Below are 19,944 nucleotides of genomic sequence, written 5' to 3'. Positions count from 1 at the left end.
AATGGATTGAATGAACTGCAGAACACCGGTGAGTCAGCGTGTGTGTGGGTCGGGGGGAAGCGCACATGAGTGAGACGACCAAACACTGCTATGATGCGACTAACTACACATACGATAAAAAAAATCTCAGATTGTGAACTAATGAAGGAAACTGTGGCGAGTTTTCCTCTCGTCTTGTCAGACGACAACTGGCATCCGTTTCGTTATGTTTTAGTCTCTCCCAAGACACGTTTTCAGCGCATCATCATGACGACATCATCATGAAAAAAATGACGAAAACAAAACTGCTCCCAGCATACCAATATCTTCTGCGGTGCAGGCTTTGAGAGGATAAAACCATTTTCTCAGGATATTGCCGATGCAAAGGACATTTATTTGAAATGAATGAAATAAAATCAATTTTAAACTAGCCCTACAAGCAGGACTGAACGGGCCCGCGCAGTTTGGCAAAACTCGGACGTCTCGCAATTTGGATGGCATGCAGGTCAGGGTGGTGGCAGATCGGCCCCCTCTCATCATCTCATGAGAACCTATTTTCCTGGAAACGCCTCTTTTTTGGGGATTAGAAATACATTCACACATCTGGGAGAAAAAACCCTATTGAAGAGGGTCCTACAAAAACGGGGGTGCAGCCACGCCCTTGTTCAAAACCAAAATGTATCTTCTAATTGGGCCATATCGACCAAGTGTGCCAAATTTCATCGCTCTAAAAGCTGCCTACGTCCCTGAGAAAATCTACTTCCTTTTAATGGCGAACAAAGGGTGAACAGATTTAGTGTAAACAATCAAAGGTGTATCCCGTATGGCTTAGTGTTTCACTGGGCTCCAGTGTGTTTCACACAGTGCTACGTAATATACCTACAGGGATTCCCCTTCATTCAACAGATTGTGGCGCACCACCACATCAAAATCAAAGCCGCCACGACTTGCGAATGAGATTCATTTGATTTATTTATTTTAAAAAAAAAAATGTTAAGGCCCTTTCAAACTAGCGGCGGCCAAGTGTGAAGAGTTCAGAGGAAACCTATTCATTGTGTATTGTAATGTTCGTAACTATACGGGGCCCCCTTAAGAGATGATCGGACTGGTGAGCTGTGACGCAGGGGGAAGCGAGTAGGAAGAATGGGAGAACGCGCGAGATAGCGCGAGATAGCGAGAGATAGCGGTCGCATGTCGTGGCAGCCCGCTGTTATTTTGTTATTGTTTTTCTTCAATATTGTTACCACAATAAAGTGGGTAAGCCAATATAGACTTCTCTCCTTCTTACCCATATCCGGGTCATTACAATAGTTTGGATTGGATTTTTCGGTGAAAGTGAGCGGTGGACGTCCGTCTTGGACGGAAAGTTAGACTGGATTTGCGCGGAGAGGCGGGGCCTAAAATAAAGCCTTGCTCTATTTTCAGAGCGCCAGTGTTCCGCGCCAACTTCGACAACGAGGGGCAGGTGTACTTTATCTGTGTGCTAACAGACTGTTCGGCTGACGGACATACCCAATTACGGCTGACGAAACTTTGATAAATGCGCTTTTTTTCAAGTTTTGCGAGCTCTGGGACAATCGAAAAATGACTCTCATACCTCTCCTTGCTAAGTTAATGGTACCTTGATGTGGGTTTGTGTGCAAATTTAGTTCACGAACGGAAAAAAAAAACTTCACGTTGTCACCGAATCTAGTAAAACTCTTTACCAGGCTATTAGAATCCCCCCCACTCCTTGAAATGGGTCCGTTGACAGAAGGACTGTTATTGTTGTGGTAATGTAGTACTTATAAGAGCCAAATGAAAGGAAAAAAGGACTACAGCAGTGGTCTGCAACCCGCAGCTAGGGCCGCATGCGGCTCTTTAGCGCTGCTCCGGAGCTTTTTTTTTTTTTTTTTTTTAAATGGATAAAGATGGGAGAGGGAAATATATTTTTTGTTTTAATAGGATTTCTAGGAGGACAAACATGACAAACATTCTTCCAATCCATTAATACAGTAATGAAAAACTTAAGGTGGCATCGTACAACAGAGTAGTCACGTGGTGCCTCATTCTCTATAGCAGTGGTCTCCAAACTATTCCACATAGGGCCACAAAAGGCCACAGTGGGTGCAGGATTTCATTCCAACAAAATAAGGCCACACCTTTTCCCCAATTTGGGGTTTTATAAGTGTAAGCAGTTGCTTGCAGTCAGGTGCTGCTTGTTGTAGTAGAAACCACATTGGTTAAAAGGTCTGTGCTTGATCGGTATGAACAAAAACCAGGACCCACAGCTGCCTTCGAGGACCGGTTTGGAGACCCATGCTCTATAGCAGGGGTGGGCAAACCGGTCCTCGAGGGCCGCAGTGGGTCCTGGTCTTTGTTCCAACTGATTCAGCACACACAGTATAACCAATGAGGTTTCAGTGGAAACAAGGAGCACCTGACTGCAATCAACTGATTGCACTTGTAAGAAACCAGATTGGTGAAAGGCTGTCCTCATGATGGGTATGAACAAAAACCCGCACCCACTGCGGCCCTTTGTGGAATTAATTGCCCACCCCTGCTCTATAGGATCCACTGCAGGGAAAATAAACATTTAATCATGACGGCTAATTATGTGTTTCTAGCCAACTTAGTCATTTCGATAGTAGGCTAATATAGCTAGTATCGGTACATACAGCCAGTGTTGCTAACATTATAAGGCTTATACAAGGCTTTTAATTTTTTTGTGGCTCCAGACATACAGTATCAGTTTTTTGTGGGTCGAATATGGCTCAACATTTTGGGTTGCCGACCCCTGAGTCACTCCCGAGATGTCAGTCGCACTATTGCTACGACAAAAAAAGTCGTATTACATATTACGGCAACCTACGACACGTGTGTCAGCACTGGCACGCGAAGGGTTAACCAGTGACACGCGAGGGCATGGCAAAAAAAAAAAAAAAAAATGCGTGTTATGTTTATTGTCGGTTGTATCTTTATCACTTGCTCAAGCGCCCCATCTTGTGGCCGTTTTATTTATTGGTTCTAAAACAGTAGAAGAAAAATGCAAATAGGAAGTTCTTCAAATGGGATTCAGTGTGTTACATGTCAGCTCCACTCTCACAACTTGAGTGGCATTTGTGTTCTTTAGAGCAACGTCTGTGAGTATTTTGTTGTCAAATTGAGAATTACACTCTTTATATTGTCTTTAGGTTGCATGTTTGAGGGGAAATGTGTTTGATATTTCTAATTAAGAACTACTGCAGGGATTCCCCTATATTCAACAGATTGTGGCGCACCGCCACACTAAAATGAAAGCCGCCACGCCTGGCAAATGAGATGTATTTTATTTATTTATTTAAATAAAATAAAAATTTTAAGGCCGCTTCAAACTAGCGGCAGCCGAGTGGGAGGAGTTCAGCGGACACCTATTCATTGTGTATTGTAACCTAATGTTCGTAACTATGCAGGCCCCCCCTTAAGAGACGCAAGGGGAACGAGTAGGAAGAATGGGAGAACGAGCGAGATAGCGAGAGATAGCGGTCGCATGTCGTAGCAGCCCGCTGTTATTTTGTTATTGTTTTTCTTTATTATTGTTACCACAATAAAGTGGGTAAGCAAATACAGACTTCTCTCCTTCTTGCCCATATCCGGGGCATTACAATAATTTGGATCGGACTTTTCGGCGAAAGTGAGCGGTGGACGGCCGTCTTGGACGGAAAGCAAACTTTGACTAACTTGCGCTGAGAGACTGCGGAGAGGCGGGTCCCAAAATAAAGCCTTGCTCTATTTTCAGAGCGTTGGTCACAGTAAACGATTTATCAGTTCAAGCAGAGTAAAATGATACATATTCACGGTACAAGAACGTCGTTTCTGGTTCCATCGATTGGTAAGAAAAGGCTGTTTGTACGAGTGACGTATGGGCGCTCCCGTCAGGGGGGACATTTCACGTGGAGTGGCTATTTTTCGGCACAACACCGGCGCGCCAACTTCAGACAATTACGGCTGACGAAATTTTGATAAATGCGCCCCCCCACCCAAATTTCGCGAGCTCTGGGACACTCGAAAAATGACTCTCATACCTCTCCTTGCTAAGTTAATGGTACCTCGACGTGCCTTTGTGTGGAAATTTAGTTTACGAACAACGGGGAAAAAACTATTCACCTTCTCACCGAATCAAGTAAAACTCTTCACACGGCTATTAGAATTCCCCCAGTGCTCTAAATGGGTCAGTTGACAGAAGGACTGTTATTGTTGTGGTAATGTAGTACTTATGAGGGTCAAATAAAAGGAAAAAGGAGGACTACGACGGTGGTCTGCAACCCGCGGCTCTCGGGCCGCATGCGGCTCTTTAGCGATGCTTCGGAGCTTTTTTTTTTTTTTTTTTTTTTTTAATGGAAAAAGATGGGGGAGGGAAATATATTTTTTTTGTTTTAATAGGATTTCTAGGAGGACAAACATGACACAAACATTCTTTCAATTCATTAATATTGTAATGAAGTTAAACTTGTGGTGGCATAGTACAACAGAGTAGTCACGTGGTGCGTCATTCTCTATAGCAGGGGTCCCCAACCTATTCCACTAAGGCACACTGTGGGTGCAGGATTTCATTCTTACCAAACAAGATGACAACACTTTTTCCCCAATCTGGTGTTTTACAAGTGCAATCAGTTGATTGCAGTCAGGTGTGGCTTGTTTTAGCAGAAGCCTCATTGGTTCAACTGTCTCTGCTGGATCGGCTGGAACAAAAACCAGGACCCACAGTGTGCCTTGAGGACTGGGTTGAAAACCCCTGCTCTATAGGATCCACTGCAGGGAAAATAAACATTTAATCATGAAGGCTAATTACGTATTTCTAGCCAACTTAGTCATTTCTATAGTAGGCTAATATAGCTAGTATCGATAATTATAAGGCTTGTACAAGGCTTTTAATTTTTTGTGGCTCCAGACATACTGTATCAGTTTTTTTTTTTTTTTTGGGGTCAAATATGGCTCTTTCATCAGTTTGGGTTGCCAACCCTGAGTCACTACGAGATGTAAGTCGTACTATTGCCACGAGAAAAAAAGTCGCATTAGTACATCGGGTAACGTAGCTGTAATCAGCTACGCATTTTACATACATGTACTGTAGCTGAGAGGTACAACATTAGCCTGGCTAATGAAATATTTCAAATATATCTTTGTTATGGTTCTTCTTGGGGGGAAAAAATGAAGAAAAAAAAATTCGCTGTGGCATGACATGGTGAGGCTGTCCGACTCCGATGCAGCCCACCACCACAGCTTCAAAAAATCCTAGGGGAAACACTGTACTGAATACAGACTAATTGTGTTTGCATATATGGATGGCATTTTTGTTATTTGCAACATTGTTGCTGATTGCATGTATTTTTTCATTGTTTTAGTTTCATAAAAAAGAAAACAGACACATAAAGGATTACTGAAAACATCCGGAGTGTGAACCTTTTCATGTTTAGCTGTTTGGATAGCGGAAGCGAGCCCATTTACAATGTGCCTTTTTACCGGAAATTAAGGCATTTTCAGTTGCGCGCCCTGTTATTTAGGGGCTTTACGGGACCGCCCCTCTCACCCACTCTGCCTGTGGCGTTATATGCGAGCAATAATGGATTTTGAGCACACCTCCAGCTCTTCCCCAATTTCTCGACGCCTGCGCTTGTCGGTTTTTTTTCTCTGCGCGTTTAATTCAGCCCACGCTACTAACATGTCACGAAGCCGACCAATCAGAGAGCTGGCGGAAGTACACTGTGTTACCAATTGCAGTTTTTGGTAATTGCAACTCTGCACCGTAGGGTGTAGTGGACAGGCGAATAACTTGGCTTGTTGTCGTCGATTTGCCCAGTGCTTATTACTTCAGAGAGGTGGTGATGTGTATAAAAACACAGTGACACGTTGGATGGTATTTTGCTGGAGACTTTTATTAACAAAACTAAAACCAGCATGGGACACAGCCACTTTTCATGGCGCTCTTCGCACAACTCTCTCAAAACACCTTGCTCCCTGCCTCTCTTTTTCTTACGCTTAACTAGTAAGCTGGTCATACTGTAGGGGAGAGCGGCCCCTTGGGGGTGCCGGTAACAACTGGTTGGCTGGTTACTTCCGCTTGCTCTGTGCATTATGCCTCGGGAGCGTTGTGTGTGTGTCGCACAACAAGTGTCAAACGCAACTACGAGACGAAACATGAAATTCATGAAAAACAGGGCCAGGGATCACATTAAGGTAGGCATCTTTTGTATTTGTTGTATAAAGTCTAAAATTGTGCATAGAATTCACTGTTAGTGAAAAAGACAAAGTAGTCGCCTGACTTTGAAGGTTAAAACAGCCCGCTCTGTACTGTGAGAGACCTGCACTGAGAATCACGCTCTTTCCCCTTTTCTTGCTGGGTTGTGTGTGTGTGATATGTTTACATAAGATGATGCTCAAGTTTTGATATTTTCTACAATATACTTTTATTTTTTAGTTATTTGATAAAGAAGAATGGTAGTTGTAAGATTTCAACGTATGTTCATGTTGTTTTCTTTGGTGTAAAATTACAGCTCTGTTGGATATAAAAATTCGGATGTGCGTCATTAATCTCGGTGTGGCACATTGATTGACAAGAAAATTTGAAAGTGGCACGCCACACCAAAAAGGTTGCTGACCCCTGACGTAGTGTAACGTGGCTGTAATAAGCTACGCATTTTACGTACATGTACCGTAGCTGAGAGCTACGACATTAGCCTAGCTAATGAAATATCTCAAATATATCTTTGTTATGGTTCTTCTTGGGGGAAAAGAAATAATGAAAAAAAAATTCACCGTGGCACGACATGGTGAGGCAGTCCGACTCTGATGCAGCCCACCACCACAACCTCAAAAAATCCTCGGGGAAACACTGATCTACATCATGTAATTACTTAAAGCAAATTCGTTTACATAAAAAAGAAATCTTTCAATCTACAAATACAGGTAGTCCCCGGGTTACGAACGAGTTTTGTTTCGAAGCTGGCGACGTATCCCGAATTTCTGCGTAAGTGTGAATGAACCCTTTAAGTACCTCTAAATATAAAATAACTGTCCAAAAACACGGACTATATGTCATATTAATAAGATCAAGTAAAAAATAAGACTGTGAGGTATGTTGTGTTAAATGCTCTTACTATATTAAATGACTATTAGGGCTTTACTGGCGGGTGAGTCACTTTGCTCAGAGAAAAGCACGCAGTGCAAAGAATACTGGAGATGACAGCGGCTGGGCCCTGACGCCGTAAGGAATTGCAGGACGGCGGCGACGCAGCTGGGAAGGAAGACTTTTTTTTCCTCGTAGCAAGAGTACGACGTTAATCTCGTAGTGCTTTTTAAAATTTATTTATTTGGCCTCAATAGTCTGTCGTTATATATAATTTTCAAACAAGAGCAGTCATAGTAATTTTTGAAATTGTATAATGTGCATCATTAAGTTTTTTTTCCCCCTACTTCACTCCACTGATCCGTGACATTTATTTATCTACTCTGCTGGTGCTTGCTCTAATGCCTTACAACAATATAAACAAATACCACAAAAAGATAAAGTAAAGAGTGAAGTCACAGTGTTCTGAATGCCATCAGCATTTGACCTATTTTTTCGTTATGTGTTTATTTGTACCTTAAGAACGAATTTAAGCGCTCCAAAATGTTTTGTGAATTAAAAATCGTGAACAAAAATGTAATCGCAAGTAAAAAAAAAAAAAAAAAAAAAAAAAAAAAAAATTATTAGACTAGTCGACTAATCGTTAAAGTCTGCAGACTAATCGGGAGAAAAATAAACGTTTGGGACTGCCCGAGTTACATAATCCATTCCAGTTTTTGCTTCGGTTTCCCCAAAAATCCGGTCCGCATTTTACGGCACACCTTCTACACACTACATTTACATTACCGTCTCCCAATTTACCGAGAGACTATCGGTAAAAATGTCAGCTGTGTAGGATCATTTCACCTTAAAGGACGACAAAGATGAAGAGGCAGAGTGCAACATATGCCACAATAAAGTCAAGCGTGGTGGTAAAGCTGTAAGAAGTTTTAATACAACCAACCTAATCAAGCATTTAGCGAAATACCATCACAAACAATATAAGAAGTATGTTAAGAAAACCGAAGACAAAAAGAAAGGTCCTAAGCAACTAAAACTGGCAGAAACTTGCTATGCGTGACAAACTGGCACTCGACAGTCCCAAAGCCCAGGGAATAACAAGAGTCATTGCCGAAGAATTCATTCTGGATGACGAGCCATTAACTCTTGTGAGTAAAGACGCACCATCCAACACTTAGAACCACGGTACAACATGCCCAGCCATCATTACATCCTTGAGCGATTCGGCCGTGGAAGATTCGAGAACGATTCACAAACATCCAAATTCCGATTATTGAAATATGTCAAGTAAAGCGGAACTAATACACAGCGCGGGCTTTGGGACACAATAAGAAATGGACCGCATTGCGTTCCGAGAGTAAACATCATGCTTGTCATAGACCCGGGTAATGCCAATGCTCAACCCACAGCTTTAGTTTAACTCATGCCGCTGGATAAAAAACACAAGAATACCCGACTGCTGCTGACAGCCGCTACAAACTATGTCAATATTGTTTTAATGTAGATAATAGATATCATATTTACATAGAACTGGATGCAAAATGACAGACTCGATGGCGTTAGCAACAGCCGCCATCCTAAAGCAGGAGACTTCCCTAGTAGGCTGTTGTGAACCTTCCAAGCGAACCTAATTAACTTTTTATCTAAAATACTCCTAAATCGGCAAAATCATGACTTGAATCTATCTTCAAAACAGTTTTAAAACTTTCACATGTCGAAAGTAAACAGAAGGGAAATTATGGAATAACGGGAGCAATTTTAACAACTTTTACAGTTGATTCGCAAAATTAAATGAATTGAATGTAGTTTAAAGCTGCTGATACAGAATGGGGACTTGAGTATTTTATTTACTGTTTTAAAATGTTAACTTGATACTGAAATAGTCATTTGTTTAAAACTGAGAGGCTTTTTATACAATTTTTGTAACTAATTCACGAAACATTAAAAGCATCTAATAGTTTGGGGGGGGGGGGGGGGGGGGGGGGTTGTGGGATTTTCCACTGAGGTTGTTTGTGTGTTTTGCTTTTTCAAGACAGTTTTCAATATTATTCGCACGTTTTACTGACTGACTATGCCATTTCTGTTTGTTATTCATAATGTTTTGTGTTTGTCACTGAATAAACAGGTCAGTTTCTTGTTACCAACCGGTGTGTGTTATTCAAACTCACCTAATTCAGCTGGCTAGTTGTTATCAAGAGTACTAAAACCTTTTTCAACATGAGTCTGACAACTAAGTAAGGAGGCTAAATACCTTTAAACTTTATCACATGCTCAGATAGGCCGGTATCGGTATCGACCAGTATCGGTATCGGCTCGGAAGTGCAAAACAATATCGGTATCGGATCGGAAGTGCAAAAACCTGGATCGGGACATCCCTAATTGAAACAACTTTTTGATTAAAGTAACGTAATAATTCAATCAAAAAATAAGTTGCTTCAAACAAAGAAAAAATATTTCCAAAAGAAAAATCAATCCAAAAAAAATATATATATTTTTTTTCAACCCAGGGCTCCAGACTGCCCCCAATTGGGGGCATTTTATGACTAGAATTAGAGCCTGTGCGAGCATTATTTTCATCTACTCGCACTCCTTCACGGTTAAATTGACTAGTTCGCTGTAATGAAACGAGCTGGTTTGCCAAGGGAAAATACAACAGAAGAAAAGGACTTCCAGGCCACTTTCAGGAGAGAGCGAGACTTGCTAAACAGCCGCTCCGAGAGGCACCATCTTCCAAGTGTTGAGTACGCATTGATTGTAACATTCTAAGTAAAGATGTTAAACTTTTTTGTTTTCTCAAAATTTATTTCTTTCGCAACTCTGCGACTACTTGTAAAAGCAGAGTGTGACCACGCTCTCCCTCCCGTATGATGCATTCAAATGAGTTCACGAAAGAAACAGTGCTCTTTTTAAAATATGTTGGGTGTTTTTGCTCTCTCGGTCAAAAAGGTTCCCCACCCCCGACTTTAACGCATGACTATCTTAAGATTCTGCATTTTTAAAACGTTTTCATATTTATATTTACAGTGGGGCTAAAAGTATTTGGTCAGCCACCAATTGTGCCAGTTCTACCACTTAAAAAGTTGACAGAGGCCTGTAATTTTCTTCATAGGTGTACCTCAACGATGAGACAGAGAATGAGAAAAAAAAATCCAGAAAATCACTTTGTCTGATTTTTAAAGAATTTATTTGCAAATTATGGTGGAAAAGAAGTATTTGGTCACTTACAAACAAGCAAGATTTCTGGCTCTTACAGAGCTGTAACTTTAAGCGGCTCCTCTGTCCTTCACTCGTTACCTCTATTAATGGCACGTGTTTGAACTCATTCTCAGTACAAAAGACAACTGTCCACAACCTCAAACAGTCACACTGCAAACTCCACTATTGCCAAGACCAAAGAGCTGTCAAAGGACACACCAGAAACAAAGTTCTACACCTGAATCGTGCTGGGAAAACTTAATCTGCAACAGGTAAGCAATTTGGTGTGAAGAAATCAACTGTGGGAGCAATTATTAGAAAACGGAAAACATGCAAGACCACTGATCATCTGCCTTGATCTGGCGCTGCCCGCAAGATGTCACCCTGTGGGGTCAAAATGATCCCAAGAACAGTGAGCAAAAATCACAGAATCACACGGGGGGGGGGGGGGGCTTGTGAATGACCTGGGGAGAGCTGGGACCAAAGTAATAAAGGCTACTATCAATACCACACTCCGCCACCAGTAACTCAAATCCTGCAGTGCCAGATGTGTCCCTCTGCTTAAGCCAGTACACGTCCAGGCCCATCTGAAGATTGCTAGAGTGCATTTGGATTATCCAGAAGAGGACTGGGAGAATGTCATATAGTCAGATGAAACAAAAAATTGAACTTTTTGGTAGAAACACAACTTCTCGTGTTTGAAGGTGAAAGAATGCTGAATTGTATCCATACCTACTGTGAAGCATGGGGGTGGAAAAATCATGCTTTACCACATTTTTTCTACAAAGGGACCAGAACACCTGATTCGTGTAAAGGAAAGGATGAATGGGGCCATGTATTGTTAGATTTTGAGTGAAAACCTCCTTCCATCAGCAAGGGCATTGAAGATGAAACGTGGCTGAGTCTTTCAGCATGACAATGATCCCAAACATATTGCCCGGGAAACAAAGAGTGGCTTCGTAAGAGGCATTTCAAGGTCCTGGAGTGGCCTAGATCAGGGGTCCCCAACCTTTTTTGCACCACGGACCGGTGTTATTTCTGTCTTTTTTTCCACGGACCGGTGTTCTGACAAATTTTGCAACCCATCAAAAATTGCAACGATGCAGTTCTGCGCATGCGCGCAACGTTAAACAGCCGAAAATGCGCAAATGCAGCGATTCCAAAGTAAACACTACAAACTTTCTTGAAAGAAAGGAATATTAACTTACGTTTGATCGTGGAATGACTTGTAGAAAAGGTCTCCTCAGATACATTCTGCCTTGTAAGCGGCACACAACAACTAGAGCCTAGTTCGGGCCTAAAAAATCCAGCCCGACCCGACACGGCCCGCTGGTATTGAGGCCCGACCCGGCCCGAGCTCGAGCACTTAACTAGATTTGCAGGCCCGAGCCCGAAAAACCCGATTTTTTTTTTTTTTTTGAGTGACGCGGAAAAAACGCAGCAGCAGCAATTTATTTTCATTTCTTCGAGTTGGCAGAAAAAAAACGCAAGTTTTCTTAATGTTTAAATAATCTACATATTTTTTTTAGAATTATCAAAGCATTCACACAACGAAATAACGCTGGGAAAGTTTGTTAAACATATTTCTGAGTGTGTGGGATATTGTTCTCACATGGACGCGCCTCTCTGACAAGGAATTGAAAATGAGGGCGGCGCCTCGGCCGTGCGCAAACGGTACAGCGGGAGGACAAGAATAAAGAGCGGCCGGCGCCACGGCGTTCGTGCACACGCACAAGCAAAAGCGCAATACAGAGAGCCTGCTCTCCATTTTTTTTTTTTTTTTTTGAGTGACGCGGAAAAAAACGCAGCAGCAGCAATTTATTTTCATTTCTTCGAGTTGGCAGAAAAAAACGCAAGTTTTCTTAATGTTTAAATAATCTACATATTTTTTTGAGAATTATCAAAGCATTCACACAACGAAATAACGCTGGGAAAGTTTGTTAAACATATTTCTGAGTGTGTGGGATATTGTTCTCACATGGACGCGCCTCTCTGACAAGGAATTGAAAATGAGGGTGGCGCCTCGGCCGTGCGCAAACGGTACAGCGGGAGGACAAGAATAAAGAGCGGCCGGCGCCACGGCGTTCGTGCACACGCACAAGCAAAAGCGCAATACAGAGAGCCTGCTCTCCATTTTTTTTTTTTTTGAGTGACGCGGAAAAAAACGCAGCAGCAGCAATTTATTTTCATTTCTTCGAGTTGGCAGAAAAAAACGCAAGTTTTCTTAATGTTTAAATAATCTACATATTTTTTTGAGAATTATCAAAGCATTCACACAACGAAATAACGCTGGGAAAGTTTGTTAAACATATTTCTGAGTGTGTGGGATATTGTTCTCACATGGACGCGCCTCTCTGACAAGGAAATGAAAATGAGGGCGGCGCCTCGGCCGTGCGCAAACGGTACAGCGGGAGGACAAGAATAAAAAGCGGCCGGCGCCACGGCGTTCGTGCACACGCACAAGCAGAAGCGCAGTACAGAGAGCCTGCTCTCCATTTTTTTTTTTTTGTAAATAATTTATTAGTCCGGCATGGCGGCCCGACCCGAACTGACCCGAACGTGAATGCTTAAAATGTGGGCCCGACCCGACCCGAATGTTGGGTCGGGTCGTGTCGGGTTCGGGCACAAAATCTAACCTCTAACAACAACTGCACACCGCTCTCACCATTAATGACTTCGCCTTGTCGTTAAACATTAATTATGAAGCCCGCTTCACATAGGTACGATGTTGGAAATTGTAGCAAGATTTTCAACTTGTAGCGATGTCAGGATATTCCAGAATGACTTTAATCCAGAACCTCGGTAGAGTTGTCTCAAATGTACGTTTAATAAGGTCGCCGTCATTTGCGATCTCGACAAGTTGATCTTCCTTTTGCACAGACATGCTCGAATCACTCTGTTTATTCACAAACGGGTCACGAATCCACTCCTTCGCAATTCGTGGGTCTTCGAGGTTGTAGCTCGTCAGGTGCCCTTTTCGCAGTAAAAATATCTCCAAAGACTTCTGTTATCCAGTCATCTTCGCTCGTGTGGGGGCTAATTATTTCCAGGAACAAATGTGCTGTGCCCGCGGCCTAGCAATACATTATTATCAAGGACAAGCGCACATAGATATATTATATACACAAACAAGATGTACTACTAGCAGTCCAATCAATGGATTTCTATGACGACATTGTAATCTATCCCGTACTATCTTGAGTAGACAGGGATATTGGTGTGTTAAGCAGGGGCACAGGGTTAATTCAGTCAGAATGCAGTCGTTATTAAATTATTATTTTTATGCAGCCCGATAGCAAATGCGTCACGGACCGGTACCGGTCCGCGGCCCTGCAGATGGGGATGCCTGGCCTAGATGGTCTCCAGATCTCAACCATATATGAAATCCTTGGGGGGAGTTGAAAGTCCGTGTGTTGCCCAACAACAGCCCCAAAACATCACTGCTCTCGAGGAAATCTGCATATAGGAATGGGCCAAAATAACTGCAACAGTGTGTGAAAACGGGAATACAACAAAGTATTAAGATGAACTTTTGTTCTTGACCAAATACTTATTTTTTTTATCATAATTTGCAAATAAATTATTTAAAAATCAGAGGATCTGGATTTTTTTTCTCATTCTGTCTCTCATCGTTGAGGTACACCAATGAAGAAAATTACAGGCCTCTGTCATCTTTTTAAGTGGGGGAACTGGCACAATTGGTGCCTGACTAAATACTTTTTTGCCCCACTGTATTTTCTGTCATGAATGGGACACTTCGCATCCATGATACAGCTGGGTCTCCCGAAAAAAAAAAAAATCCCATGTTAAAAGGGAATAGGCATGTGCCAGTATGAGATTGTGACAGTATAATAACCTTAAGCAAAAATAGGCATGGCAAGAACTAGGTACAGTTTATAAACAAAACTGGAGACAGAATGGCGGACAAGACTTCCGCATTGTAAAGTCGAAATCAGGTAAGTCAGGTACGTCGTACCCCCGGAACTACCTGTAGTCAAGTTGATGTCATGGCACAAACCTTATGTCCGTTCACAAGTCCATTGCACCACGACTAAGCAAGCAAAGCCACTACCAATATATTAGACTGAAAGACATTTCTGTACCTATGAGAAAGTACCGTATTTGATACCTGCCATATGTGAAGAAAAAAAAAAAACGCTTAGAATGACCTTGGATGGGTCCGGACTCTTCCTCCTCCTTGATACATGCAGGCTCTTGGTGCTCAGGACGATGGGCTTGGCTGACATATTGATCTGCAAGACCACAAACAAATGGGCAAAATCTTATTTCACTTGCAAACTTGTGTCCCCAAAGTTGTTTTCTGCTAGGGAAAATTCCAGAGCCATATAAAGAGTCGCGACACTCTTTGTTCTCACTGCCGGTGGTCACGTGGCGGCGAGAACATGTGGGGAGTGAGTAGTTCCAAGCACAAGCAGCGCTGTAGTGGTTTGCAATGGAACTGACAGCGGTAATTGTGACATTTATGGAAAAATGGATAAAATCACGTATCTAAGTACTTGTTTGATCATGTCATTGCATTATGACATATGTAAGTGCTAGTTTGCTAGTTTTAAATTTGGAGTGGTCAGGTGCCAACTGAAAACGATGTAAACTAAGGCAGAAGGGAACTTTCCCATTTCGTGGAGTGAACATATCATGTTTCTGTTAGCATGAGCACGAGAAATCGAATTTTACATTGAAATGCAAGATGATTTAGGTTTGTTTTTTTTCACAACTAGAATACTATTTTTCCAGAGAATGTCTAGATTTCCTTGATTCACCTACCTGTGGTAATATATTAAAGATAACGCCATGTATAACATATTTTGTTTCCAAGTTCTAAGTTGTAGTTCAAACTTTGTTTTGTTGTGTTGACATATAAAAACACTTGTTTCCCAAAGAGTTTGGGTTTGTGGTCACGACTTTTAAATTCTATTTTCCACGTTCTACTGCTTATATTATATATACAGTGGGGAGAACAAGTATTTGATACCCTGCCATTCCCATTGGCAGGGTATCAAATACTTGTTCTCCCCACTGTGTGTGTGTGTGTGTGTATATATATATATATATGTGTGTGTGTGTGTGTGTGTGTTTGTACATTTTCCTTTTTATTTTATAGACAGTTTGACCTGAAACACTAAGAAATGACATTCAAAAATATTTCCCGCTTTACTCCACTATATTTTGAATATACAGTGGGGAGAACAAATATTTGATGTGTATCAAATATTTGTTCTCCCCACTGTAGCCTCTAATTTTAGCAAAACCAAACCTGCACCTCTTTAAAGCCATTTTTCATTTTGGACCCAAGCAACACAAAATGATTACAAGACAGGAACAACATTTTATGATTTTCCTCAACATGGTGTAATGTATAACAAAAACAACTTATAAAACCCTTTGACAAAGACAATCACATTTATTGAACGATTGGGGGAAACTGGTGTCATGGTTCATTGTTTACACCTAACGTTTGATAGATCAGTGGCCTGTGATGGTTGGTTGTGCAGCATGGTTTCCCCAAGGACCAAAAGCAACAGAAAAAATGGATGGCAATGGTCAGTCGTCAAAACATGAAATAAAAGGCTTTTTTGTTAGTTTGTTGCTATTTAAAAATAGGCTTAGTGCCCACAGCCAGTAGTCACCATCAGCAGGCACCAACAACAGCTTGATGTGGATCATGAAAATGTAACCTAAAAAAATAATTTACATTAGTTTTTCATTTTAAAAATGTGTCTACTATTTGTTGACATCATTTTTCAATCTATACTCCTCTCTAAAATATAATCATGTCAAACATTTTGGTGTAAAGAATACAGGTTGTCATGCATTGACTTGGTACTCTTTCACGAGCCTTTGTTCAAAGCTTACAAAATCGTGCTAATAAGCACGTGAAAGCCGGTCGTCTACCAATACTCACAAATACAGATGAATGTGTATGTCACAAACGGCCTTTGAAAGAGTTCACAATTTAAAAGAGGTTGTGACTTAATGAATTTATCCCTGGCAATACATTCCCAGTTAGCAGACTAAGCGTAAAAAAAAGTAAAAGAAAATTGCTCGTCAACAAAGATAAAATATATGTATAATTACACCACGCACATACAAATAAAGCTCAACATACAGTGTGCATCGTAAAGCGCCTCTGATAGAATACAGACTGTTAAAAATTCAAAAGGGATCGTTTTTCTCATCAACTCACCTCCGAATATACTTTACAGCCAGTCATTCGTATGAATGCGGTCCGCCCTCGAAGCCATGTTTGGAACTACCCCAACTGGTGCCACCATATTGTCTGTCAGCTCATCGTGTTTACATATTACCGCTACGTACATTCCTATTACTGCATGTTTTTCTGCTAATATAAGGAATCACCGCCTAGTAAACGAAACCAAAAACCTTCCTGACAATCGTTAACATTGATTAATCAAAATGGTGAAGGCATGTGTGGCGGTTGGTTGCAGTAACAGAGAAGATAAACGGTCATTTTAGTAGTTGCTGTGTGCCCATTGTTAAAAGGGCAAATCTCGAAAGCAGCACGGTTTGTTTATCTCGGTCCATGATGCGTTTGTGTCGATAGTCGTCAGACAGCGGCGAAAACATCAATATGATGCCAACACAATCGCAGACATCATCAGACAGAGACAACGAAGCTCGTCGCCACGGTCGCGCAGCAAGAAGGTGAGCGCAACAACAGGTGTTGTGCCGAAAAATAGCCGCCCTGCGTGAAATGTCCCCCCTGACGGGAGCGCCCACACGGAAACTACTTTCTTGTACCATGAATATGTATTATTTTACTCTGCTTGAACTAATAAATGTCATACCTGTGTGACTATCATTGGGATATGGTCGTGAAAACCTGTAGACTAATACATTTCTGTTCAAAGATGGTTATCTGGCCCAGTCCACGATGTTACTAAAATACAGTACTAATATTTTGTGTAATTTAATTATTTAAAACCAAAGTTACAGTCGTAAATCCATTACTGTAATGCGTTTTCACGTCAATAAAGCGTTAGAAATAAGCGCTCCCGTCAGGGGGGACATTTCACGCGGGACAGCTATTTTTCGGCACACACCGGCCCGTTGTCGATCAAGTTTCATTTTACAATCGTGACAACGGTGACGCTCAGCTGACCAAATGTCGGTTTATATTCGGGCCGGTGACGATTTTGGGTACCCGACTCCTCATGGTGACATAAACTGGAGTATGATTGGAAATTTTGTGGTCTCAGGACGAGCTCTGACGCACGGGACTGGACCAGACGGGAGGAAACATCGGTTTGGGAATCAAATATGGATCTGGCGACTGGATCGACTGAAGCTTTTCCAAATAACGGCTTTTATGCAACTCATCTAATGACTTTTCAGCGTCTGAAAGCACCGGGGCTTCCATAATTTGCGAATGAATCCACCTTTAGAAACTACGATCAATGACAATACGGACACACAATGACGGACAATATGGCGGCACAACACAGCGATCACGTGATTGTGTGACGTTGGTGATTGGGGGTCTATACGTTACATAAATGTCCATTTTAAGGTAGTTTTCACAGGCTTAAACCAGAATTACATTGATTTAGTTGAAATACGTTCCTGAGGATTTTTCTTAACTCCACGCCAACAAAGTCAGGTGCAAATTCAAAAAAAAACCCATGTGATTTTTAAAATAAGGTGTGTAAAGGAACAATTTGTATTTGACGTGCTATTTCAGACGTCTTATGGCAAATAGTGCGTAAATAATGACCTATGTATTGTATATTTTGTTAGATATCATTCTAAATTATAAAAATTTGAAATTAGAATGTATCCTTAAAGCGGAAATGTGAAGTAAGGTTGGCCAACCATGTTTTTGAATAATATCAATGGCTAAACAATTATATGCATATTTTCGTTTTTTTTTTTTACGCAACCCTTCCAGATTCTTTGTTTAACCCATAGCAACGCCCTTGACAACGAAAATGCTTTTCTTCGGCAATCTTCGGAAATGACGTCACACCTAAACGTGCGAGGGAAGTCCGCCATAGAACAGCATTGTTTGTTGCATTGTTTCTCGGTAAGATGCCACGGCGGTGTGTGGCGATGTTTTGTTCTCACTCTAACGAAAAGTTGTTTGAGTGGCCAAAGGATAGCAGGGCACGTAAATGGACATCTTTCGTTCTAACGAAGCGAATGAATTTCACGCCATCATCGAGTAGTTGTCTGCTACAAACACGTTGAAGATGCCTGCTTCTTTAACCGGTCTGCTTATGATCAAGCATTTGCCAAAAAATAAGTGTGATTTTTGGATAGAGGACTGATGACTTTGTCAAAGTAGAGCTGCCAACTGTTGTGGAATGTACAGTAGAAGCTAGCGACGTTAGCCGAAAGCCAACTTGTGGCAATAGTCGTGGCATAGTTGTTGTGTTCGCTAGGTTAAGCGTGTTTAAATTGTGCTTCATCTACGATCTTGTCCGAAAGGGTTAATCCACTGTCAATCGGGAAAGGGGTGTGGATGTGCATATAAGCGGGTCGGCATCGTGGTAATTCACGGTCACGTTACCGTAAGAGACACACACCGCCGGTGAGATTGTGCACATTTATTTGTATTTGTATTATGTATTTCCGCCTTCATGCTTCAAGCATTGCATTGCATTTGTACGGTTCGGCGTTTCTTTCACGGTGATCGCTTGATAGCCTTCTAGTTTGTGTTTTACGAGAGCCGCTGACCGGTGACAACTAGCGTGTTGGCATTGAGTCAATCTCGCAGCGAATCAGCGAGCGGCTCAAGTCACGCAGTGAATCATGGGAAATGTAGTCTCGGGACAACACTGAAGTGGTGCTTTGTAATCTGTTCGCTTGTGTGAAAAAACTACGTTTCCTCACGCCATTAAAAGCCACTTCCTGCCAAGAGCCCCAAGCTTTGTTTGTACTGTTAGCTCCATGTGTTAATAAAGAAACAAAGTTGTCAGCACGTCGTGTGTTCGATACCTTTGTCAACAAAAAGCTCATAACAAGACACTATGCACAATCCGTTGAAGAGACTCTGGGACTGGAAGTAGTAGTAGCTGGTAGTATGAGGCGAGGCAGAGATGAGCGAGAAGCAAAACTTCGCGGTCGAATGTGAAGGCAGTCCGCTATTATTTTGTTTTCTTATTGTTGCCACAATAAAGTGGAGACAGCCATCAACGACTCATCTCCTTCTTTACCCCCAACGTTTTTATATTATTATTTTATATGCACGAGAGCTGCCGGATCTGCCAAAATGAACATGCAGTCTGTTTATTATTATTTTTCTAAACCATGTCATCAGATAGAAGAAAACATAAAATTATTTGCAAATGCCTGGATCTTCAAATCATGAAAATAATAACAGCCTATATCATACCAATCTTGTAATCTCGATGGGTCTTGTCTTCATTCCGTGTCAGGTAGTCTAGGCACATTGTTTGCATTCTGATTAGCGTCTGGCTAACACATGTTAGGTCCAACATAAAATTCCAACCTCCTCTTCTTCCTCCAACTCTTCAAAAACTTGGATCTCCTCCCTTGCGCTCGATCTATCGCTTATATCACTGTTTGAATTATTGTTTGAAGGCTTTGTATGGCGGCCGTATGTATGGAGCGCTGCCATCGCTGTTCACGGAGTGACGTATCACTTCCGGGTTAGTCCCCTTTCAGGCTCGAACTTCAGAAACGCG

General features: G+C 41.7%; 1 protein-coding gene across 3 annotated transcripts in view; it reads right to left on the bottom strand.

Annotated features, from left to right (window-relative positions):
• The window catches only part of LOC130928073 (oocyte zinc finger protein XlCOF6.1-like), a 48,535-nt gene that overhangs the window by 24,446 nt on the left and 4,145 nt on the right, over window positions 1-19,944 (bottom strand). For 2 of the 3 annotated variants that reach the window (XM_057854299.1, XM_057854298.1), the window contains exons 2-3: window positions 19,632-19,679; window positions 14,428-14,511 (exon numbers count right to left, since the gene is read on the bottom strand). In XM_057854299.1, coding sequence (XP_057710282.1) covers window positions 14,428-14,511; window positions 19,632-19,679 — 132 coding nt within the window. The remainder of the gene's footprint in view (window positions 1-14,427; window positions 14,512-19,631; window positions 19,680-19,944) is intronic. The other variant, XM_057854297.1, reaches the window with a different exon arrangement.

The sequence above is a fragment of the Corythoichthys intestinalis genome, chromosome 13, assembly GCF_030265065.1.
Source record: "Corythoichthys intestinalis isolate RoL2023-P3 chromosome 13, ASM3026506v1, whole genome shotgun sequence".
In the NCBI taxonomy this organism is placed as follows: domain Eukaryota; kingdom Metazoa; phylum Chordata; class Actinopteri; order Syngnathiformes; family Syngnathidae; genus Corythoichthys; species Corythoichthys intestinalis.
Note: the sequence above shows the minus strand (reverse complement) of the source record. Positions and strands in the feature narration are given on the sequence as shown.